The sequence below is a fragment of the Montipora foliosa genome, chromosome 6 (genome assembly GCF_036669935.1).
Source record: "Montipora foliosa isolate CH-2021 chromosome 6, ASM3666993v2, whole genome shotgun sequence".
In the NCBI taxonomy this organism is placed as follows: Eukaryota; Metazoa; Cnidaria; class Anthozoa; order Scleractinia; family Acroporidae; genus Montipora; species Montipora foliosa.
Genome location: NC_090874.1, coordinates 10,732,536 through 10,757,625, shown reverse-complemented (window position 1 = coordinate 10,757,625; position 25,090 = coordinate 10,732,536). Strand labels below are relative to the sequence as shown.

The 25,090-nt window shown below is 40.1% G+C and overlaps 2 protein-coding genes across 7 annotated transcripts in view; one reads left to right on the top strand and one right to left on the bottom strand.

The window, feature by feature from the left end:
* LOC138006639 (uncharacterized) overlaps nucleotides 1-7,652 on the top strand; it is a 21,232-nt gene extending 13,580 nt beyond the window's left edge. For all 4 annotated transcript variants that reach the window (XM_068853095.1, XM_068853096.1, XM_068853099.1 and 1 more), the window contains 2 exons: nucleotides 925-1,036; nucleotides 5,423-7,652. In XM_068853095.1, the coding sequence (XP_068709196.1) occupies nucleotides 925-1,036; nucleotides 5,423-6,867 (1,557 nt within the window). In that variant the 3' untranslated portion in view covers nucleotides 6,868-7,652. The remainder of the gene's footprint in view (nucleotides 1-924; nucleotides 1,037-5,422) is intronic.
* A 148-nt stretch (nucleotides 7,653-7,800) lies between these two features.
* Nucleotides 7,801-25,047, bottom strand: LOC138006657 (syntaxin-18-like). Of its 3 annotated transcripts, none has more exons than XM_068853124.1 (10): nucleotides 24,875-25,047; nucleotides 24,220-24,287; nucleotides 21,500-21,615; nucleotides 20,902-20,979; nucleotides 19,988-20,054; nucleotides 18,598-18,772; nucleotides 17,912-17,970; nucleotides 16,068-16,137; nucleotides 13,416-13,496; nucleotides 7,801-10,321 (listed from the first exon to the last, which is right to left on the bottom strand). In XM_068853124.1, the coding sequence occupies exons 1-10, from the start codon at nucleotides 25,013-25,015 to the stop codon at nucleotides 10,229-10,231; spliced, it is 948 nt and encodes a 315-aa protein (XP_068709225.1). In that variant the 5' UTR covers nucleotides 25,016-25,047; the 3' UTR covers nucleotides 7,801-10,228. The 3 variants fall into 3 exon arrangements, with proteins under 3 accessions (XP_068709225.1, XP_068709226.1, XP_068709227.1); XM_068853125.1 differs by having other exon boundaries at nucleotides 21,506-21,615; XM_068853126.1 differs by lacking the exon at nucleotides 16,068-16,137.
* Between the last annotated feature and the right edge of the window lie 43 nt (nucleotides 25,048-25,090).

Sequence of the window (25,090 nt, the reverse complement as noted above, 5' to 3'; positions counted from 1 at the left end):
AAAATGATACCCTATTCTAGACCCAAACGCTCTGATTTATATACCCTATGCTAGAGTAAACTGCTTGAAAACCATACCCTTCACAGCGGCACATACCTATATAGCCCATATATGGCAGTACCCCCCCCCCCCCGGGTATGAGGCCACCTAAGCAGAAAAAGATCTTCGCCCTATGAACAACTAGAGCCCGGAGAAACATGAATTGAACATGAGTCATTGAGTCCGTCCAAGCGACCAGAACATACTTATACTTATACATACTTAATTCACCGCTTCCCATAGGGGCTTTTTAGGGCCAATGAAACACAACAAAACGACAGAACAGAAACAACAACAACTGTTAAGCATCCCGACTGGCCGGAAGCAAACCACTTGGCTATTTACAAATGTAGCTGGGAAGTTGAACAAGGGACTACCATGATCAAATTCAACGAGTGGTCAGAGCGGGTCGTGAACCCGGGATCTCCGGATCTCAAGGCAAGCGCCTTAACCACTGGGCCACACTGCCTACATGAAAAATAAAGAAATACAACACGAGATATTCCCAAGCGGTCTCCCGTCGAAGTACTACTCTCGCCCTTCAGGGTTTGACTGCAGGGATTGGAGTAAAAACAGACGTAAACAGAATAAGGCCCGTTTCAAATGCCAAACTTTACATGTGCCGAATCCAATGCAAATGAGAGAAAACAATAGATTTTTCTCATTTGCATTAGATTCGGCACATGTACTGTAAAGTTCGACGTTTGAAACGGGCCTAAGTTCACATGCGTGAAGGTCATATCGCAGGAAGTTGACCCAATGAATTTACTGTTATGACAGAATCGTTTCACCTACGTCTTGAACTGACATTTGCTTGAAAATTCCTGAAAGAATTCAAGGAGTTTACAAAGGAATTTCTATTGTCTTGTTGTACATATCTTTCAGAATTGTGCACTAAGTGTCAGAGAAATGTTGGATTCTGCCACAAAGGAGTTAATTGAAAAAGGCTCCACCGATGCCAACGATGCCAATGCTTTGGGATCGCGTGCTACAGATGGTAAGGAACAATTCAGTTGCATGTGCATCTCGCCATTCGCAATCTAGTAATATTAAAGGGACAATGTTAAGCTATATTTTTCTGGACTATTCAGTTCTCTCTTCACGGAGCATGGTTGGAGAAGTGGAGAGAGCACTTGCCTTTAGCCACTATAAGCCCTGCGTTCGATTCCCGAACTTGGTGTCATAAATGTATACAGGTTGAGTTTGTGAGTTCTCTTCTCGTTGTTCTCCTGATCAAGAGCCAACGTTTGATAATCAGTCTTTTCAAACTCATTAAGAATTCATGAGCTCAAAAGCCTATCAAAAATGGATAAATTCGTCACGTGCGTGTCTTTTGAAATCCAATGTTCAATGTTGTACCCAATTCAAATCTGTGAATAAAACGTTTTGTTCCAAGTATTTCCATATCATTTAAATGTGAATGTTAGATTCTGCCACATGCAAATTCAGCACACAAAGAATCTTAACCCTGAAAGATTTGAATTGGGTACAACATTTAGTTAGCCGAATTGGTCTATGAAAACCTATAATCTCGGACAAAACTGTTGAGACAGTGACACAAATTCACCTTCATTTTTACACACCCCTACTTACTACGCCTTCCCAGTCCCCTCCCCCCTCAATCAATGTTGCTGAATATTGTCGTAGTATATTTCCGACCAAGATAAGGCAACATTGAGTTTGGGGCGGCTTTTAAGCGGAACGTTTGGATAAGTTGTTGGAGTACGGAAAATGTCGACGCTTTGTCTCAACAGGTTTTGTCCGAGATTGTCTGTAACACGTTCTGTTTCTAAAACCGAAAAACGAGTAATTATTTTAAAAGATACATTTTTTGAGTATTGGAATTGTGTCTTGAGCAAAATCCCATAGAGAGTTGAGGATGTTAGTGTATATTTTGAATAACTTCCGGTAGTCACCAATTGTTATTTCTTGGCGCGATCTTTTATTAATGCTTGAGGGGCATGTTGTTCATTTACCGGCATCGAAAACACACTTTGCACAGGACATTTCTATAGATAGAGAGAGACCAATATTTTTCACTGGTAAAGGCCCCATAATGTTTGTTAAAAATGGACAAATTGATGATGGTGAAAGTGACATGGTGACCTGTAGATGGAAAGTAAATCCCAAGGGAGTGACATAAGGAACTTCCTCGGTGTCTTAAGTCTTCCAGCGACTTTATTTAACGTCTATGGAGTCGATTAACATGTCATTAGAAAGGAGCTGTAGAAATATAGCAACGGTTAACAAGAGTTTTTAACGGTTAACGGGCATTGCTTGTGTTAACAAGCAATTGAAAGAGTCCTCTCCTTAAAGATGTTGTGTTAACCGCTGTTAACCGTTGTAACTTTGTTGAAACTCGCTGTTATTCGTGTAAATAACTAGGAAATCTTCAAGAAATCCATATGAAATTACAATTTGATCAGAAACATCACAGAATATCAATTTTAAGTAAAATTTTCTTCCTTGTTCATGACATTTACGATGATCCTGTTTTTGAGTAAATATATGATAATTGAGTTACAGAATTCCATTTATATATAAGTGCGTTTCTCAGACTTCACAAAGGGTGAGTTTTACACCTTAAATCGAAAGTGTTGAAGATATATAATTTCTAATACTTTGTTCTGTTGCCTTTTTCTCGGAAATAATCTATCCATTAAGTCTGGTAGATATGGATTGTGTCTATTGGAAATGTCGTCAGTGTTCTAATTACACGGGTGGAAAATTCCTCGTATGTTTCTTTGATGATACTGAAGTTAATCGCTTCTCTGTGAAGTTTCAACTTCACTAAGTGAAATAAATTTTCTATAGGATTAATGTCCAGGCTTCTGGGTGCTGGCTAGTATCTGTAATAGCTGAGCACCCCTGCGTTCCAACATATTTTGTTCACAGACACAATTTTAACTTGGGTCTCAACCCTGAATCCATAACCGAATTGTTCCCGTTCTGGCCAGCATACACGTCGTCAAAGTAGTTCTCCACAAAAGAAGCAAAGAACTCACCATTCATTTTTTTTCATACTGAGTGCATTGGATAACTCCTTTTCCAAAGCTTATAGCAACAATAATAATTTTTACGACTCTCCCGCCGCTGCATACTTGTGAAGCCTTCCCTCTGTCCATTCTATTAAGACCAAGGGAGACCATATGGGTGGACTAACATGACGGATCTACCTAGGGAGACCATATGTGTGGACTAACATGACGTACCTACCTAGGGAGACCATATGGGTAGACTTACATGACGTACCTACCTAGGGAAACCATATGTGTGGACTTACATGACGTACCTACCTAGGGAGTCCATATGGGTGGACTTACATGACGTACTTATCTTAGGAGACCATATTTGTGGACTGACATGATGTACCTACCCTGGGAAACCATATGGGCGGACCTGCATTACGTCCCTACCCAGGGAGACCATATGGGTGGACTTGCTTAGGTACAGATAGAAAGCTATGTTGTTTTGCCACACATCCTTTGCATACTTAAACATTGCGTAAGTCCGTGTTTTCGCCCCAATTACTCTCGGGAAAACCATACTTGCAGTGTAAGGACACACAATTCTGTCCTTTTGTGACCTCACTAATGAAGTTTTCCTTACAAAATTATTTCTCGTGTCACACTTACTGAACTGTCCAAAATTTGTTGCCCCGGTTTGAAAAACCGCAGAACTAATGCCATTTCTTTACGTTATGCGATCGTAGACAAAACTGTTGAGACAGTGACACAAATTCACCTTCATTTTTACACACCCCTACTTACCCCCCTCCCGATCCCAGTCCCCTCCCCCCTCAGTCAATGTTGCTGAATATTGTCGTATGTTTTACAGTATATTTCCGACCAAGATATTGCAACATTGAGATGGGGGGGGGGGGGGGGGAGGGGAAAGGGCGGCTTTTAAGCGGAACGTTTGGATAAGTTGTTGGAGTACCAAAAATGTCGCTTTGACTCAACAGGTTTTGTCCGAGATTGTACATGAAAACAAAAGAAATTAAACTAAAGAGCAGCGTTTTTGATACCTGTTAACAACAATTTTTACATCAGAATTAGCAAAGGAAGGAGAAATAAAAAATGCACAACCATGTTTGAGAAGCCATACCAGAAACTCGTGCTTTGTGTTTCATTTTTAGGGGGTTCGAAACACTCGCACTCGTCGATATATTACTTCCCACTTGTTAGAAAAACACTAATTCTCGGTAATATAGGCTTGAGACGAGCAAGAACAAAAAGGATTTGTCTGGTGGTGTACTAAGTTAAAACGATAGTTCTAAATTAACAGGATAAAGTTGTTGTATGTTCAATCATAGTTAATCGACGGACTGTTCATGAAACCTTAAAACCTTCAGAGGCGAGAACAATGTTGCCGCAATCGATGGTGAATTGACCGTGACAGCGCAAAAACCTTTTGTTTTCGCTTTGCACGGGTTCGCAAATTAGCTGCGCATATTTTAATCGAAAGATTTGATTGGTTATCTTCTCGAAAAAAAGGTATGTTTTGTGCACCGTCAAGGCCAAAAATACAGACAAAAACGTGAAACAAAAAGTTTCATAACCATCTCCATGCATTAAGTATGGTTCAATTGAATATAGCCATGGAGCGTCATTTCGTCGTCCATTCAAGGCTACAGGTCACAGGAACCAATGAAAAAAGCAATGATCTGGAATAGGTACAGGATTACTGCAAGGAAATTTCGCAGATGTTGATAAGGGGCTCCGCGAATATCCCTGTAATCTCAGTTGTATCGTGAACAGTGCATTCACAATTTATGTTTCCCAAACTACCCAGTTCTTTTAAGTTAACGTCGTAATATGTTTCAAGGAAGATAGCAATACCGATTGCTGAAATATGTTCATGCGAAAGCTCAATTGTGGGTTTCTTAAAAAAACTGACATTTGACTTGATTTGCGTTAATTGTTGACTTCAGTTTGCAGTGTCCCCAATTAAAGCTCCAGGGCTAGAACGACTAGACACTAAATGATGAAGTTCCTTTCCTTTTTTCCTCGTGAAGATAATCATTAATCCGCTTTTAACAAGATTTAACAAGAAAGTGATTTCTTGAAACTTGTCTAGTTTCAAGTTTCTCTCGTAGTGCCTAAACGCTCTAGTGAGGGGGGGGGGGGGGGGGGGGAATAATGTTCCCAGAACCGGGCCCCTTGACCCATCAAACTGACTCGTGCAGAAGATTGAACCTTACCTACAGATACAGATGCAGCTACCTGAGCGAGTTTGTTTCCAGCGAGATATGACGGCTCTACCGCCAGAGTTTGCCTCGCGCGCCATCACTAGGCAGGGTACTGGAGATCTGGAGCAGTAACTTCCCCTCTTTCTCACTTCTAGTCATATTAATGTGATTTTCCTTTTTCCATCCCGTCAGTCTTACAAGGAGTATGGAAACCTGAATGGCAGAAATTAGGTGAAAGAATCGCTACTTTGGTTAGCAACGAGGAGCACCCTATTGGGAATCACTTCAAACAATTTTGCTGGTCAATAAACATGTTCTGTAGGGAGTTGATTGGCTTTGGCAGATACGGATCCCCTTCCGACTACACTCCTGTCTGCACGCCTCCAGGGAGGTGCCCCTCATTTTCAAGTCCCCGAAATTACGAGGCCGCCTACGGCCTCGAGGACTTTGTCGAGGACAATCACAGACGCCAGTTGGAAATACTGCAAAGCGAGATCTTCAGGGAGTTAAACACTGCAACAGAATTTCTTTCTGATTTCTTCAACAACAACGACGTGCAGTTCAAAAATAAACTAAGACTTTGTTATGAACAGTGCTTCTATGACAAAGAACACAGCTTTTTGGCTTGTGTTTATGAGCTTGCTCACCACGAGCACGTCGACAACTTGCAGAGAGATGTTCAAAAGCTCAAAAGACTGCCGATTAAGTTGTTGAATTTGCAGATGAAGGATGAATGGTGGCTTGAGTTATTTGAACAACAGTCGTGCCGGACATCTGTCAATTTGGAGTCTCGGCGTCCATTTTCACAAGCATACTTGGATGGCACGCTGGATTCTTTTGATGTCCCAGATGGTGGTCTCAGCGGTTCCTACGACATGCTTAACGAGTTCGACGAACTTGGCAAAGAAGCAGAAGAAATTCCTCATGATGTAGATTTATTCCGTAGCCTTTGCATAGATGCGATTCGGCATCGCTCGCAAACCGTTGCCGCGGAAAATGGTGAACGACCACAGGATAAACTTAACACAGGACATCCAACGAACAATAACGTCACATCTGGTGCTTTGCTTAGTTCCAGTGCACCTGCTGGAGAAAGGCATCTAACCTTGGGGGAGATCATCGATCATTGGGACACAGCCAACAATCCTTCTGAGCAAGAAGCGGAGACGTCATTTGAAAACCCGTCTTTAACGAGAACGCTTTCTAAAAGCTACGGCGAGATTAGCAACAAAACTATTCTTCAGAATGGAGAGAGAGTGGAGGGAGAAACGTTTGAGGACCACTTTGGTCCGGCGCTGCAGAACATGAGGGACATTTTAAAGGTTACCAGTCCATTAGGTAAGTTGAAATGTTTGACTTCTTCCCTTCGAAAGATCACAAATGCTGTACAAGAGCTGCGCATGCGCAGTGGGAAAGATACTTTTGCAGCGGCGGTGAATGCGGAGGATCTCTTGCCGCTGCTCATCCTGATGATGCTTCAGCTGGATCCCTGGGAGGTCGCGGCCATGTGGCCACAGTTGAAGTTCACTGAGGACCTAATGGCGCCATTTCTGCAATCTGGTTGCCACGGCTGGGCCCTTGTAGAGTTTCAAATGGCGCAACGAATTTTACATGAGCTTTGTCAAGAGCTCCCTTGAGCCTCACTCGCTATTTGAGATGTAAAAAAGCAGTATCCCTGGGTAATAACGCAAAGATTGGCGATGTTTCATTCGAGTGGATGTTGGTGCTTGGAGCTTCCTCAGAATTTTGTTTTTCTCTTCCAATTCCGAGGGCCGTTTGTAATGGAAACGCCCTGGGCGAAATTTTGTTCTGCACGAACGTGCTAATACTACTAAAATCCAGCTTTATGGTAACCGTAAAAAGAAGAACTCAACCAGGAAAACCGTAAAAAAAAAACTCAATAATTTGCCGTTATTGGGGAAGTCATTGAGACCCCCAATATTCGGACGATAAATCAAGTTCAAAAATAAACTTTTCAAATGATGCTGTGCTGTAAATTTTAAATAGAAATATGTTTGCTCATCGTGGCATGTCTAATGCTCGTGTACAGAGCCACATATCAGTCGTTTACCCAACAAGCAGTTGTAAATTACTTGAAAAGATTGCTTAAGAAGAAAAAACATGCTTAGGCCGTGAAGGCCAGTTAACTTTGTGATACATGTAAAAGAGTTTCAAACGGCTAAGACATGCACAAACGAAAACACAAATCATTGTAGAGACTCGTTTATCAGTTAAAGGGCGCTCCTATCACCTACCGATAAGTGGCTTGGGTGCTTTTCCACTGACATATTTGTGGGAGCGTAGCCTAATAACGTATCTTTTTAAGTCACAGGAACAATTTTACTGCTTTAGAAAAAGTAACTGTTTGGAATCGACTACTTTTTGGAGGGCGCACAGGAAAATCCCTAGCTTACATATCAAGCGAAGTGGAAACCCATCAATCATTTTTTATTAATTACTAGTAAAACACGAAAAATATTTGGAGTATTCCTGTTCACAATTTTGCCAGCACCTCTTTTTTATCAGTCTCTGTTACTGTGTACAGTATCAAACGTAAGTACTGCTCTATACCTGCCAAAATTTGCTTTATTTTTTCTTCATTTTAATTATTGCTAAGATACATTCAACACCGTGCCCAGTGTCTCCTCTTTCAGTCCCCGAGAGCGAGAGAAGGGACCCTAGGAACGAGGTTGATGCTAATTTACCATTTTTACCCGGGCGTTTCGTTTATTGTGTGCTGCATCAACCAAGTCTCTCCCTCAACTGAAGGATTATTCTTAATTGTCACTTTGCTCCGAATGAAGTACAATCGTTCATTTTGGATACTGACAGCTTGATAGGGATCATGGGAAATATTTACCAATTATTCCATGGGCGCGCGTTGGATATGAGATGATAGATAGCCAACGAAGCGCGTAGCGCCGAGTTGGCTATAATCATCTCATATCCAACAAGCGCGAGTGGAATAATTGTTTTATTAAAAACGCCCCCAAAATATAGAAAACTAGACTACAATAAAAATAAAAAGGCCCAAAAAATCACGCATATGCTTGCCGTGTTTGTAGATCATGGTATAATTGCTCATAACCCATGATGGCTTAGCCAATCAAAACTCTCGAATTGCATTATCCAATGATCCAGTTTTTAATAAATATATATATAATTTTTTTTTTTAACCGAACCCGAATGTCTGGACTCGCAGGTCTCGAACATGGGAACGTTTGATTAATCAACCACTTAACCACTAAAGATCAACTGACTGGTAAGTGTGCCCATTATTTACCAAAACTAATTATTACATACATGAAATCATTGCTGAATAATGGTTAAGTCTAAACGCTTGACTTTAAAATGGTTAGCTTTCTCTTGAAGTTTGGTAAACGACATTTTTCACTGTGTAAGCTTGCTTCTTTGCAGGTGTTTAAAGAAGTGACATCCTCGTAGTTAGCGATGTGGTAGTCTAGTGGTTAAGTGAAGGGGTTAAAACAGTTCCTTCAGAGTTAATGCTTCGGCTTTAAATCCTGTCTAGTGGCTACTTTTACTTTTTCACTTTTTATTTGCTACCACAAGTCGTGGGACAGAGTAATCTAAATGGAGGATAATACTTTGTTTGGAGCAAACTGACAATGAAGGATAATCCTTCATTTGAGGGAGAGATCGTGTTGGCTGCATTGACCACTTTCATAAATGGCGACCACTGAATTTATTTTTCTTGTGTATTGATACTAATTAGACCTACTATTCCCAATTTGGTTTACATATTCTTTTGAATTTTGCGCATTGTAGCGAGGCAAGAAAGCGGCTTATTAGCAAAAAAAAAAAAAAAAAAACTTCAATGTTATATTTGGCCGCTATTAGGAAAAAGGTCTATAAGGAACGTTTTAAGTTAGCAAAATTATTAATCGTTTCACCCATAACACCCAGTTAGAGGAAATGGTCCATTCTCCCGATCTTACGTCACAAACTCTTTTGCATTACGTCAGGGCGAACACATCATGCCTCGTTCATCCAAAGAACTGCTTTTTTTTCTAGCATAACGAAACTTCAATGCGTGACGCATAAGAAAGCGAAACTTCGACATAAAAACGGTTTGATAGTTTTGCTATTAGAGATCGATTCACTTAATCAACGGAAAATATTTTATTTCAACATCCCGCGGTCCCCAAAGGCTTGTGAACAGGATTTCGATAAGTAAGTGAGAGATTTTCTTTGGGTGACGCGCGGTCAAGGGATTGGGGTGACTAAGAGAGGTTTTCCCGCTCGCGCCAATCCCTTAGGGTGCGTTTGATTGACCATATTCCGGAATATGAATACATGGAATAGAAGTTAGAAATCGTTCGTTTTTACGGAGATTCACATAAACTTGTCAAACACCTGCTAAAATGCTATTCTAAACATATCTTTATTATCCTTGTTACTTCAAAACGCCAGACGTACCGTTTTAAATCATCACTCCTCGTATTCTTATTCCGAAATAGGGTCAGTGGAACGCACCCTTAGTTTTTGACAGCGCTACCGATTTTACCCAGTCGAAAACTATCATCACAAATTTATACTTTCATTCACCGTAAAGAGTGTTTTTGAATATTTTGGTATGTTAATAAATATATTTGTGAGTTCACTCGTCCTTTTGTTTACTTCAGTTTAAGAAATATTTTAAATTAAAAGTAAGGGGCAGTCAGTTTCCAATTTTATAGCCACAACACCAAGATAAAATATTAATTTTCACAATATCGCAGTCCTGCTAAATAAGAACGCTATTATCCGTGATATAACCGGTTATTTTGTATTTACCAACCACATCCTGATTCTCAACTGTAAATACTTGTTCCACACGTAAGCTCCTGACTCTCCCAGTAGGCGTGAGCGAATTTACCTTATGGAAGGCGCGAGTTTTTTCATACCATCTGATCAAGCCGAAAAATCACAGATGTCCGCATGTAAATGATAAACAACCGATCGACGAGTCCAACTGTTGAAATGTTCAATCTCTCTCCATCAGCTGTACCAATCCAGAAACAGCAAAGACAGCGAGCACATTACAAGAAAGAACAGGATCCACACTCTGAAACTAGCATTATTCTTGATAGCCTGGTTTGAAAGAAAATCATTAGAGAGATTTACTATCGCGTTAAAGTACTGCTGTCATCAAAAAATCACCTGGTTATTTCAAGTGTGTTTGCTCAACACCTGACTGGCAAAATTTTGAGCTTTGATTTTTATCCAAAGGCTATTTATTTTGAGTTTAAGTTTTAGGTTTCACGGTCCGACATTATTCAAGTACAAAACTGACTGCACGATTGGACACCAGAGGGTTGGATCTAGGGAAAAGTGACGTCATTTACTTATTAGCTTAAACTGCAGATTATTATCAGAAACCCATAAGGGTTGAAACGTGTAACGCGCGTTCACAGCTTCCGAATATTCAGTGCGAACTGATTGGTTGAATGTTTCAGTGCTAAGTACCATATTTGGAAACCCCTCGCTCTTGTTGTTCCAAATATGGTACTTAGCAAATTGAATATTCAGAAGCTTGTTTCCCAGCACTCAAGGGGCCGTTACACGTTTCAACCCTTATGGGTTTCTGTTATATGTAAGAAACACTAGTTTGAAAGTCTAAAAGCCTGAAACTCCCGTTCAGCCGCGAACACACGAATTGCATTATTGGGGCCCCGTTTCCGAGATCTCGCCTCGCCTCTAAATCCTTTGTAAAATATCGATGTGTTCATATGAGAGGGCGGGTTGGCTCGGTTGCCGAGACCTCGGTTTTTCCAACCGGGATCTCGGTAAGCGGGCTGGAAATTTTGCCACATGAAGACTTCAGCCCGGTTACTGGGAGAAAAATAATACAATGCATTTTCGATATAGAACAGACATTCGATGATAAAGCTTCATTTGATAGTTAACGTTTTTGAAATTGCTTAAACAAAGAAAATCGAGAAATTCTAGCCAGCCTTGTTCGTTAGGTTTCACGTCTGAATGGTCGCGTCGCCATTTTTCATCTCGGAGACAGGGCTTAAAGTCGCCATAGAAACAGATTTCAGCCCGGTAAGCGAGCCATGTGAAGAGGTCCTTAAACTAGTGAGTCTTTGACGTTATTTTCTTCTCGATCCAGCTCTCTCAAGATTGTAAAGTTAGTATAATGGCGGGTCAATAAGTATGAAAATTCCAGTGAAAATAATCAGGTGCCTTTTTAATCAAGGCTTAAAACTTGGGCCATTTTGGTCTTTAGTTAACATAGTTTTGAAATCCAAAGGAAAAGAAAAATTGATTTTTGGTCACAGTAGCACTTTAACGTGACACGGCCCAGGCAGGCTACTGCTTGTCCTAAAAGCACAAAACTTTTCTGTATTTTGAAACGTTGTTCGATATCTGTAGCTAACAGGCAAGCAACCAGATACAGTAAAATCAAACATTTTGATCTTTTGTCGAGAGACAAAATCATTTTGTTTACAACGAACCGTTAAGGACTGCTGTTCCGACTGCGTAAAGTACTTTCGGGCTGTCTTAGGTTGGGACGCTCAGTGATTGGTTTCAACTGAAATGTCACGCCACATTCTCGTCCAATCAACAGTTGTTGCTCACACGCTTACGCTGGATGCACGTGTTTGCTTGCGTTATTATTGGCTCGTTTCACTGGCTCCATCCAATTTCATTGGCTAAAGGAATTACTGACATTAATCAACGGACATCGTATGTACACGTGAGCGGCTTTCACGACACAAACGAACGTCCAATCAACTCGTGCGGTCACACGTCAAACTCTCGTCATGATAACATCGCCACTGGTGTCTGTAGTGCGATGGTTCACACAAAAAATTGCGGCTTCAGAGTTCCTAATTTTCTTTCGAACAAAGAGGCGTATTGATAAATGGTGCCCCAAAGATACTCGGCAAAGATCCGAGTGCCCCTAACTGTTAACACCTCATATGTTGGGGCTACGTGTACAGTAATCCGTTAATGTGTAGGCCTTTTATACGAGGCAAAGCCTGAAACTGTTCGAACGTTTTATTGTCGCAAGTGTATGAAAGGTGATGGTGAATGCAAGAAGTATGATAATGGGGTGACACATTCTCAGTCAAAAATTCGACTGTTGCAAACAGGATTCGAGGCTATGAATTCAAGAGGCTCGACCACTGTCTCTACGCCCCTTTCATATTCTCCGCTGGAGGAAAAAACTGAAAGCGATCGAAAAATAGAAATTTGTCGACTGAATGATACTTTGCCAGAAATCCCTTCCTTGGCGCGAACAATACACGGCTTGTGCAAGAGCTCAAACTCCGAATATCCTTTGCTATTCACTTCCGAGCAACTTATCTCAGTGTTTTTAGTATATACTAAAACAACTATTCACCTTCATTTCGGTGGCTAGTAGTGGATATTAGGAAGCTTAAGCACGCACGTTTTTGAGACGTGGACAGCAACCGGAAGTGAGCCGTTTCCCTTTAATCCACATTTACACTGGTCGGTATCTTTCAGTCTCCATTAGAGATGATTAGTATAAAAATCTGGGAGACACCACTGTCCTGGCACGCGAAATATTCTATTCCGGTAGCCGTCCGCGTCTCAAAAACGCGCGTGCTTAAGCTCCCTATGTACTTCGCGCTTCGCGGCTCGGTAAATATCCACCGCTAGCCACCTTCAATTTGGTGAATAGTTGTTAATTATTTTTCTTGCGGCTGAATAAGACTCGTCGATGACCTTTTGGAAATAATAAAACCAGTGATACAGGAACAGTCAGAGTATCTCGGTCAAAGTTCCGTGTTTTGCAAATCACGTGATCAGAGCGCCAATTTTGATTGATTCAGAATATGAACAAGACTAGAACAAGACTGCGTAGCTGGCGGTTCGCAAGAGAACTCGAGCGGTTTTCGCCCGGGGAAAGGTTGTTCCTTTCCCCAGCCTTCTTGCGTCGCTCGAAATCTCGCCGCGCTCCAAAAAAAAACCGCCAGCTACGCAGGCTAGAACAAGACACGCTCACACCTCTAACGCGAATTTGCCAACACAAAAAGTTTGCGAAAATAGGGGCGTCTTATTTGTTGCCAGCTTACTAACGTGTCGCTGCGTCGTTCAGACGCATCACCTTGAGCTTGCCAATACGAGTTAGCCATCATTTCTCGGCGAAGGCTGCTGAATCGACGCCACAAGTGTGAACAATTCAGTCATAGGTGTGTTGCTCCCTTACCTCCCTAATTTGTTCATTTCCTCCTTGAACGTTTTCCGTTGTACCAATTGCTGTTTCATGTATTTTATCAATCTGGGCTGACTGAAGCATGCAAGAACAACAGAAACCAAAAGGTTAAAGCAATGAGAGGTACAAAATCCAGGTGATCTGGTGACGTAATTCGGAGGACTGGGGAAAAAAATTTTAACGCTGTATCCCACAACCGCGCGCGGCCTTATTTTCGAATTCAACATGGCAGAGGCGAGGTTAGAGCTCGTCGGATCTACTTGAATGTTCATTCAGTAACATGAAATGTGTTAGACACGGAATGATCTGTTGAGTTTTGGCGATGGAAATACTGCAGGCAGTTTGGAAACAACACGTAAGGCCGCGCGCGATTGTGGGATACAGCGTTAAAATTTTTCTTCCCAGTCCTTCAAATTACGTCACCGGATCACCTGGCTGCCACGGTTGACCTGCAAGCATACCACAACTATTGTAATAGGCCTTATTCACGATAGCCGCCATGTTGGTTTTCAAATTGCCATGCAAATTAGCCATGTGTTATGCTGGGGGGCAAACATTGGAAAAAAGGCAAATTGCGGAAAATCGGCTCGTCGAAATATTGAAGTAACTTTGCTAAAAGTGCATTTTAGAATTTAGAATTACGTACCTTTTGTAATAATTTTATATCTTTTGATTGCCTTTGATATTTTGACTTACTACTTCGTTACCTGCCCATTTTTCACTAAAAAACCACCGAAGTAACTTGTATTCTGTTTTACTACTTAGGTGATAAACATTCAGTGAATGTGAAACAAATCATCTGTGTGGCTAAGATGTTCGTTATAACCTCTCGTACTTGTGTTGTTTGCCCCCTCAGAAGTGTGTGGCTAATTTGCATGATAATAGCAAATCCAACATGGCGGCCATCGTGAATAAGGTCTATTAGTTTACTCTTGTGACTATGCCATGGCTTAGCGCTCTAAACACCCATTAGGGACCTTAAGATCTAAGACGACGACGGCCGCGAAAAACGCCATTTAATATTGCTAGTTTATGTTTCTTAAAGTGTTTTGTGATTATTCCAGTTTGTTCAACTTTCACAAACTATCAAAACTATCCAGGAACTGAATTGGGAGGTACAGTGTTGAAAGTAAGAAAGAAAATCAAAGATTTGCCCTTGTGCGCTCGCGTCTTCAACTTGAGATTTGGTCATTTCACGTTGCAGATTGGCGGAGAATGGGAAATAAGGGTACAAATTTTAAAGCGCACGTGCAGAGCCATTGTTTTGCTCATTAATGTGTATTGTCTGGTGGCGTCCTCGCTGAGGTTGCCGTCCTAGATCTTAAGGTCCCTATTATTTCTAGGCAGAGAACCCATCAAAACCTACGGCATTATGGGTTGGTGAAAGTAAGAAGTAAGGTGTAGGAAGGAATACGGCGAGAGCTAAGAAACCGCCTACAAATTTAATCATTTTAGGAGCATTTCAGCATGAAAAATGTACTGCAACTGTTGAGGAATTAAACACTGGTTGCGGTCACACTTGAGAGAAACACAATGTAACACTATTGTTGACACTACCACTACCACTACCACTACCACTACCACTACCACCGCCACCGCCACCGCCACCGCCACCGCTACTGCTACTGCTACTGCTACTGCTACTGCTACTACTACTACTACTACTACTACTACTACTACTACTACTACTACCACCACTACTACTACTACTATCTTTATTTCATCAAGGGGTCACTTTCACTTCAAGTGGTCTTCCAGTGAGCCGTAACAATTAAGAAGACTATTACGTAAGTTACAACAATATCTAAAATTATATTAATTGGTGATCTTAAAATACAGTAATGGAAGCAGTTCAATGAATTTTGATTAAGGATTTACAATATACTTAATATTATTTACACAAGCTCCTAGAATTTACACAATAAAAATTGTACGATTTTACTAAAAGTGATATAATTCACTTAGAATATCTTTGAAGAACGATTGAAAAAGAACTAGGCTTTCCTGTTCTTCACTACTCAAGTGTCAACTCTCTGGTGTACCCCTCGGGGAACACTGAACAATAGAACTTGATTTTAACACTAGTGTAAACTCCCTAATGAGAACGCAACCATTGTGGGTAGTAGAGAGGAAAATATCGTAGGGTACACTCGTTCTACGGTTAAGCGAAGCTCTGGTCACTTCACGTCCTTTTGAGGTAAACTATTGTACGGAACCTTTGCTTTCTCTCGTACTTTTTTTCATTGTTGTTCTCGAACTCTTCAACATCGTCAAAGCTTGAAGTAGGTTTGGTACGTGAATGTCAGTTTTTCTTCGAACTCAGGTGAAACAACCATAGGATATCAGGAAAAAAATATATTAATACGTAGAAACAACTCGCCTGATGTGAAGGAATCCGGAATTCAGAGCGTGGAATCCATTCTATGGAATCCAGAATCCATAGATGTCGACGGAATCCAGGCTCTATTTCTGGCGGAACCCGTGGGTGGTCGACCCGGGATCCGGGATCCACTATTCGGGATCCGGAATCCACAGGCTGGGGGCCAGCTGGATTCCTTTAGATAAGGCGAAAGAACAGGGTTTTCTGGCAGTGTCAAAACTCGGATTCTTTATTATAATCACTTTTCTAAAAGTGTTCTTCCTAACCTGATGTAAGACTTTTTCAGAAAATACTTCTTGCAGCTGAGATATCTCTACCACTTTTCCCTCTATCTGTCTAAAACAGAAAAAAGACATTTACTACGTTTCAGAAATTTAAGTCACTTGGGCAATATCATAATGTAAAAGGATAATCTGTACACTTCGAGCAAATTCTTCACCAAATTGTTAAATATCATGCCAAATTGGACTCAACCTATATGACGCCAAGACCCGGAACTAAATCTTTGAAGGTGAGTTGGGGGAAGGGGGGGGGTATGGGTTTTCAAGGGGTGGGGATGCTCGTCGTCTCACTTAGTGGTGCAAATTTCGGATTTTGGTCTCACTTAGGGTGTTCTGGGGAAAATACCATCATATGTAGCCCATATGTGGCCGTAAAGGTCTTGTTTAGGGTTTCACGCGAAGAAATATAAAATTCTCTACTTAATGTTTTAAATATGGTCTCCTTTTGGGGTAAAAAAATCCAGGCAAGGCCCAGATTGGTCTCCTTTAGGGGTTTAATTCAAAAGTTCCGCCGAGCATCCCCACCCCGGGGCGGATGAGCGCTCTCGCCACGGCACTTGTTCCTCAGGGTTAGCACAGGGTTTCAGGCATGACGGCTCGAATAGAAGAAGAGGTAGTGAAGGCCCTTATGAGAATCTGCGTTTTCAAGCTTGAAATTTTGTCTTTGACATAAACATGTATTCTTTAACCAATACCGCGATTTTCATAATTCAGCGGAATCCCACCACCAAACTGCGTTTTGTCTTCCATCGATCAAATTTCCGAACAGATCGACTCCGCCTCCCGAAAAGTGAATTGGAGTTTTTGGATGCTTATAACCATATAACCATATAATCCGGATGGAATGATCGTTGCATATAAAAGGTAAGCGATTTTGCGAATTTAATGACCAACCGGATGAGAATGGCCCGTAAGATTTACTCATTCCATCCCGCATCCATACTTGTGAGAAAGGGCCTGGAAACCAAACGATTCTCGCAAATGGTAAGGGCATTTCCCGAATTCCATTCCGAACGGAAAAACAGGACTACCTCTGGAGGTTGTCCACAAATTCCGAAAAGATTTTCCGGAAAATTGCCTTTCCATTTGACCTCAAACCGAAGTTTCCGGATTTTTTGGCAAAATGGTAAGCACCCTTTCTTCAGTACAAGGATTCGTACAGATTCCATCGCTTTTCATCGGTGTACGAATGTACCATCCATGGTTTCGGGTCAACTCTCGGCTTGGCGTCGGAAGTTTGTTTGATGGAAGCCAAAACGCAGCTTGAAGACAAGATTCCGCAGAATTATGAAAATCGCAGTACGACGACTTGGCGGTTTATTGAGTACATGTAACATACTAATATTTATATTATTACTAAAAGGAAAGACCAGCCAAATTTTTCTACGCTCTTTTTTGTCTATTTCTCTTTCAAAATGAGTGGATCTCATGCTACCAGAGTCAACATTATTTTCCTTCAGTTCTTATGCCAGAGAAAAAGTAAAGTCACTGCTTAAGAGCCAGAAGGCCCATCAGGCCGGCGCTTATCTCCGGTTACTGTAGCATGAAGCGACTAGCAGTATTTCTACTCCCCCCTGGATGGAATGCTAGTCCATCGCAGGGTTACCCCCAGCATTTCGCCGGTACCCATCTATACACCTGGGTGGAGAGAGGCATCGTGAGAGTAAAATGTCTTGCCCAAGAACACAACACAGTGTCCCCAGTCAGGACCCGAACCTGGACCACTCGATCCGGAGTCGAGCACTTTAACCATGAGGCCACCGCACCTCTCACTTATGACAGAGAACTAGATAAGAAATTTATTACAACAACCTTTTCGAAATGAGTACCTCACTTCATCCACTAAACTGTTCATCTCTGTGAAGAGCCTTTTGTTTTCCATTTCAAACTGCATGGGAAAAGAAACCTTCATGATATCATCAAGAAATGACAAATCCCTCAAGACAAAATTAATCATTAATTACCTTTTATTTCAAACCTTTTCTTTTTTTTCATTTCAATAACTTAAGGGCCCTGGAGTTGTTTCAACTTCAACTTCAGTGCCCTCAACCATTCAAGTAGAATGTTCAGGTTAGTGATATGCAACCTTGCGACTGGTTGATTTCCATCCAATTGGTCAGCCAATTGTCACAGTAAACATGGCTGTTGAAAGTGGAAGCGCAAACTTGTGAAAGATGACTTTGTGCTAATTTGTTGATTTCAGTTTACAGTGTCCCCAATTAGTGCTCCTGTTCTAGAAGGCTAGACACATAAATAAAGTACACATTTGCACTCCCATGTAGTATTTCCCCTTAAATCCCCTTTCACTACCTGTGTTTCAAATATCGCCACATCCTCCTGCAAACTTTTTAACAACCATGTTCAAATCATTTACAAACATGAGATCCAGAACAATGTGCAAAACAAAAAAATAAGCTGCCATAAAAGTATGAGACCAAGGAAGAAAGTACTTAATAGTCTGCTAAAAATCCACATCACATATTAACAATCATATTAACTTTGTTGTCGTACAGACCATCTGTACTTCTTCGGGCGTCAGTTCATCATCTTCACTTGTGGGTAGAGCCAAATCCAGCCCTGGATTTATCTGCTTGTTCGCATTTTTCGACACATCGTCTGTCAAATTTACTAAGGAAGAATCCAATGCTGCTTGGTTCTTTACCCTGTTTTGATCAGGTTGAAGTCTAGAGCTGTAATAAAAAAAAACAGACAGGTTTAGACATGGTGGCCTACAAGAAAGGCATATTTATTTATTATTAATAAATTTATTAAGGAAACACAAAACAAACATTTTCTTCATCAAGACCTGCATTATACATGAAGATTTCCTAAAGGATTGTACAAAAAAATAGTGGACATCAAGGACGGTACCAACTATTGTTATTGCACATATGTTCTGCGCATCTTGAGATACTCGGGTTTCCTATGAGTGGTGTTTTCTAATGCAGGCCTTGATATTTTTGCACAGTTTAAAACTATGTGAAGAAAGGAGAATTTAGCAAGTGCTCTTGGTATCCAAAAAAAAAAAATAGGGGGTAACCATGTACTTTTCAGGTAATATTTCAAAAACGAGTGTGAGTGCTTGGATTTCCAAACGCAAGAAAACACTTGAAACTACGAGGCCGCAGGCCGAGTGGTTTAAATGTTTTCATGCCTTTGGAAATCCAGTGAAGCACAATGCACAAATTTTTTTCATTACTTCTCCAACAAAAGAAATTATAACATTTTTCAATCACTTTTTTTCAAGTCAAATATTTTTTGTACACCTCATTGTTGCTCAGAAGCATGCAAGAGCTGTGAACAAGCACTCATTGCCGTGTCAGAATAGAGAGTGCAAAGAACATATTAGGATCCCCTAAGAGCATAACAACTTGGAGGGTTGCAATGTAACATTAAATGTCCATGGAAATTAAATTAAGTTGTGTGTCTCAGTCATGACTGTTTCAGCCGTGATTTGTAAAATTGTAGATTATAATTAAGAGCCATTTTGTACTTGCTTTTTAAATTAATTAATTTCAAAACAAGTTTGAAATTATTGATTAATTTTATAGTGAATCAACGAGTAGCGTTTGATTGGGTTTCAAACTCGTCCGCGTGACCAAAATGGGGCATTATAAAGCTTTTTACAAATATTGCTGATTAATTATCTTTAAAAAATGTGTGGTTTACCCCTAATCTTCTTTTTGGATTTCAACAACACTTGTCAAGATCTGCTTTTCGGACATAAAAATATCGGTTGTACGTGTAAGTTGAACACCGTTGCATGGGTTGTTGAGTTGACGTATTTACACCTTATTGTCAAAATAATGTAAAAGTTTGTTGGGTGGCCACGGTAAGGCGTGTTGCACTGTAACCTAGTTTTAAAAAAAAAGAGATTTCCTCTTTACACATGTAGGCTCCCTTACATGCGCTTCTTGTCCACTGCTCTCTTGACCCTGATGGCTCTCTGTTCACTGTACAATTTGCAGACCACTAATCGAAAAAAAATCATGTTGTCAACAACACAATCAGCTAATGGTGCAGTTCTTTGTGACAATAAAAGGGCTGCAACCTACACCCAATTACCAGTAATTTTTGCAACAACAAAAAATGTCCAACAATCATTTTGAGTCATCATTTTGAATCCTTCCACTTAGAGGCCCTTGAAACCACTTACAGGTACAAGGTTGCTTAAAATGTTGCCTCATTAGATTCCATGAACCTAGTTATTCTGACGAATCTTAAAGTGGTACTATGATCAAAAAATCATTTCCTTTTTTTTCTTCAGATTTTGAAAGCGTGTTCGCTTAACACCTAACTGGCAAAATTTTGAGCTTTGAGTTTTATCCAAAGGCTGTTTATTTTGAGTGTAAGTTTTGGATTTCATGGTCCGCCATTACTCACATTCAAAACTGGCCGATTGGACCTCAGAGGGTTGGATCTAGAGACAATGACGTCATTTACTCACTAGCTTAAAATTTCAGCGTGTAAACACAATTTATTATGTAATTTTTTTTTATGCAAAACATGGGTTGAAAAGTCTGAAAGCCCGAAACTCCCGTGCTGCATATTAATTAGGTCGTGTACACACGTATTGCATTCTTAAACTAGTGAGTGTTTGACGTCATTTCCTCCTCAACCCAGCTCTCTCAAGATTTTAAAGTTAGTAATGGCGGACCAATAAATAAGAAAATTCCAGCTAAAATAAACAGGTGTCTTTTTAAAATCAGAACTTAAAACTTGGGTGAGTTAGTGTTTAGTTAACATAGTTTTGAAATCCAAAGGAAAAACAAAAATTTTTTTTGGTCGTAGTACCACTTTAAAAGAGAAGGAATTTCACCTTTCAAATACAGTCCCAACATTCCCAAAACAGCCTCCCTGTGAGTCATCACTTGATCACTTCTCTTCTGCTGCAAAGCTGTTAAGAATGACAACATTCATAAATGTACTGTCAAACGAATACCATTTTTAAATGTTCATTTATTTTGCACATTTTTATAAAGTTCTACACAGTACACTTTAACAACAAAGAAAAAGACAGGTACGTTCCATGTAGAAATGATAGGTTATAATCATGATTAGAAAGGATGATATGAATTATAATAAGAGCAAATAGACCTTTGCATGAAGCACGGCATTTCATCTACTGTACATCTAAATCTACTGTACACCTAAATCTACTGTACATCTTAATCTACATTGTACGTGTGTCAGCACTCGACAAATTCCTTTTGACTTACATGTATGGCTGTTTCTGCTTAGGTGGCCTCATACACCATAAGCCTTTTTTAGAGACATTACCCCGAGCCAGCCACTTTTGTAAACGGTTTAGGGTTGTTTCTTTACTGGTTAAACAATTTTGACCTGTGACCTGTCACCTGTGTTTTGTACCTGCCCTTTTGACAGGGACCAGCAAAAAAGCTCATTACAATCCATACCTTCACCTTTGAGAGAATTTATAGCTACTGAACAAGTTCTCATGTATGTTTCTGCATCTTGATCTATTTGATCTCGTTCACTGTCTGTCATGCTGGACACCTCCAAGTTTAAATGGCTAAGAAGGAAAAAAATTCAATATACAGCGATATTATCATTAGCCTTTGTAGCTGGAAGTTCTGCGAAGCCGTGAGAAGGCAAACTGCAAGCTTAAAAATCTGAGATACATGTACTGTGAATGCAAACTATCTGTAGTAACTGCAATAAAACGTGGACATCTAGGTGTTTCCACAGGCAATCACTTGATAGTGGAGTTGGGGCAGGGATGGAGAGGGACATAAAAGGAAATTACCCATACTGGCTTAAATGGTTAAGAAGGGTTTTACTTATTTTAAGAGAAAAACTTCTTAATATCTTTCACTTATCACAGTAACAGCAGAGCTCAGGCACGCGAAGAGTAAGATTTTTTGGGAAATATATCCATGCAAGAAATTTTGGTTATGACTTCACGTACGCCTGTACAGACTGTCGGGGTGGAGGTAGGGAGGCAGGACAGCTTCTGGGGATGGGAGTGTTTGGGCAATTTTCCTTGGCAGGAAATTGCCATGCAGTAATGTATTTGGCAACCCGAATGTTTCTGGCAGGAAATCATATAGCAATTAGTGACAACCAAGGGGATAAAGCACAGGAAAGAAAGAGAGAGAAGAGGCGACGAAATTTGAGAAATTTAAGTGAAGAAATCCTCGCGAGAAGCCGAGGAATGAGAAGAAGAGAAAATATCAATGAAAATCAACGTAAAGCTCAGAGAAATTGAGCGAGAGACAAAACACTTATTTACAACAGTCAGGTAATGTTTTCCTTCTTAATAAATTATATGCATCGCTGCCTCACATATTTTGTAAAACTAGCTAAAAAACATAGGCCTGAAAACGTTTGCAATCCTGACATATTATTTCAACAGTCACATTTATTAGGCTTTTTGTGTGAAATGGATTTCCAGTTGTAAGCTGCTTCATTTGACTGTGAAATTGCAGTCAAGTAAGCGAATTTCCTACGCTTCAGGTTGATTTTTTAATTACCGGTAGTAAAGATTTTGCTGTTGTTCTGAACTGAAGAGAGAGGGAGTAAAGATTGTCAGTCAAACAGAAAAGGTTGTGAAAGAGATTACTGCGCATGTAATTTCAGTTTTAGCTGTTGATTAAAATTGTTGGTTAATTTGTTTGCAAGCTTGTTTGTTTACTGCTGTACACACAAATGACGGTTACATGTAATTTTGTATTTCATGCAGAAGCACAATTATTTCCATAAACAGTATACAATCTTTTTTTTTGTAGATAAGTACTTTTTTTTTATACGTATGCTGTCACTGTAAACTGTACACACTAATGACGATTAATTTTGTATTTTATGCAGAAGTATAATTATAATAATTTGTAGATAAGAACCTTTTTTTATAAGAACGCTGAGGCTGAGATTAACCAAAATTATAACATTCATTCAGGCTTGTATTTTAAATGAAAGCATGAAATAAAGGTTAAGAAATGTGGGAATATCGGCTCTGTGGTAAAACAGCATGCCGAAACCACAGGCCACGACATACACCCAAATTATGCAAGCATTTTGGAAACAGGCGTAAAAACCAAAAACAAATAAAGGATTTTTCTAGAGTCGTTGCATTCGTTCCTCGAGAAAAACTCTGTCAACGAAAGAACACGATAACTTTTGAGTTGTTAATATCAAATAGTTGCTCCGTCTGGCCAATTAAAGCACTCCTTCCAGATTCTCCACATCTGAGCATTTGAACAAAATGACACATGCCATGGTTGTTATTTAATGCATTAATATTTCAACATTCGTTTTCACTAGCATAAGCTTATGCTTGTGCTTGCGTCACTAATGAAAACCAGGCTTAAGGGCTAGAGCTTCCCCCCCCTCCTGGGGTAGGAGTGGGGGGAGTACTCTCTTATATACACTATATACCGGTAGGTATGTGCCGCCCGACTGGGTAGGGTTTTTTTGGTATTGTGATCCTTAGATATTCCTTAGATACGGCCTCACAAAACGAAAAAGATACGGTTTATTAAAACTGTACTACACGCTTGAATACAGTCGTTTTCAAGTTAAACAAAGCAATTTTAAAGGGACCTTTATAGCTTGCATGGGCCTTAAAGAGGGTATTGAATCTCGATTTTCTATCCTTTAAACTTGACTTAAACCAGGAAAATTTAGTACCGTATGTGTGATATGCAGGGTAATGTTAATTTCACTTTGAACGTTGCAGACGGTCTTGTAATCAGAAGGTCTTGAACAATAATGAAATACTGGTGCTTTGCCCTTATTAACAGTTGAACAAAAAATGTGTTAAATTAGCATTGTACCAGTAACTAAAATGCAAACTTCACAAACCCAAAGTAGAACATTTGAAATTTCTTTCCATAGTAAACGTTGGATTGTTTTAAATTTCTTACCCCAAGTATAGGGGCATTTGATCTCAACTCTGCCTCAGGGGGCAGGGATCTTGATGCTTTTTGACCAGGGTCTATGTCAAATTGCCCACCCTTCCCTGGGACCTGGGGTGTAGTGTTTCAATTGACTGGTGCATTAGGCTTGTCTAAATCTATATATTATCTGTTCTTTCTTTTGGAGGAAGTCAAAGTAAAAAAAGCAAAACAAAAATACACTCTGTCAGCTAAATAATAATTATATAAAAATGTTAAATAACCTGAATGGACTAATGTAGTCTCTTTGATGTTCCAACAAAAAGTCCCTCAGTTTAGTGATGTTGATAAGCTGTTGAACAAAACAGTAATTTTACAAAGAAAGAACACTTTTTGTTATGTTGTATATTCACTACTTGCACAAATCCCATAATACACCTCTTTTACCCCCAAAAATCTGCATAGCCATTGTTTTCGACGTCTCTTGGGACATTTTCATGTCCCAGGAGAAATTGCAAACAATGGTTATGCAAAAGTCTTGGGGGGTAAAAGAGGTGTACTATGGGATTGTGCAAGTAGTGACTTGCAGAAAATATCCATCCCCAGCCCCCCCCCCCCCCACCCTACCCCCACGGAAAGAATTTTGCCTTGACCCTATTCTCAATCGGACGATCTTACTTCATAATCATCATTAGTCTTGGACAAAGTTACTCAACAAAATGACTCTTAATTGTAAAGTTTACCAAGGTAATCCGAACTTGAAACCGTTCCTTTTCCTATTCCCACTAGTTTAAATGTTACACAAGCTCGGAATAACGCACTTTCTATTCCTTTCAGTTGCCCTCCTTACCCACTATTCCCACATACACTGTACATGACTGTAATTCTGCTGACATGACATCGAACCTTTCATAGCTACCGCATAGCTGACCATCTTACCACTTCTTTCGCCTTTGTTCCAAACTCACTCCTCCGTTTGTTTGAGTTCAAAATGTCTCTAGGTGATTCGTTGACACCTTGAGCCTTATTTTTGGTTCGAACAGTTTTCACAGTTGCTTTAAACAGAGCTGTTCTATCCATTATTGTTTCCCGAAAGAAATCGCTGAACGCGAAAATCGACCAGGCAATCTACTTGGTAACCGTGCCTGTTTGCTT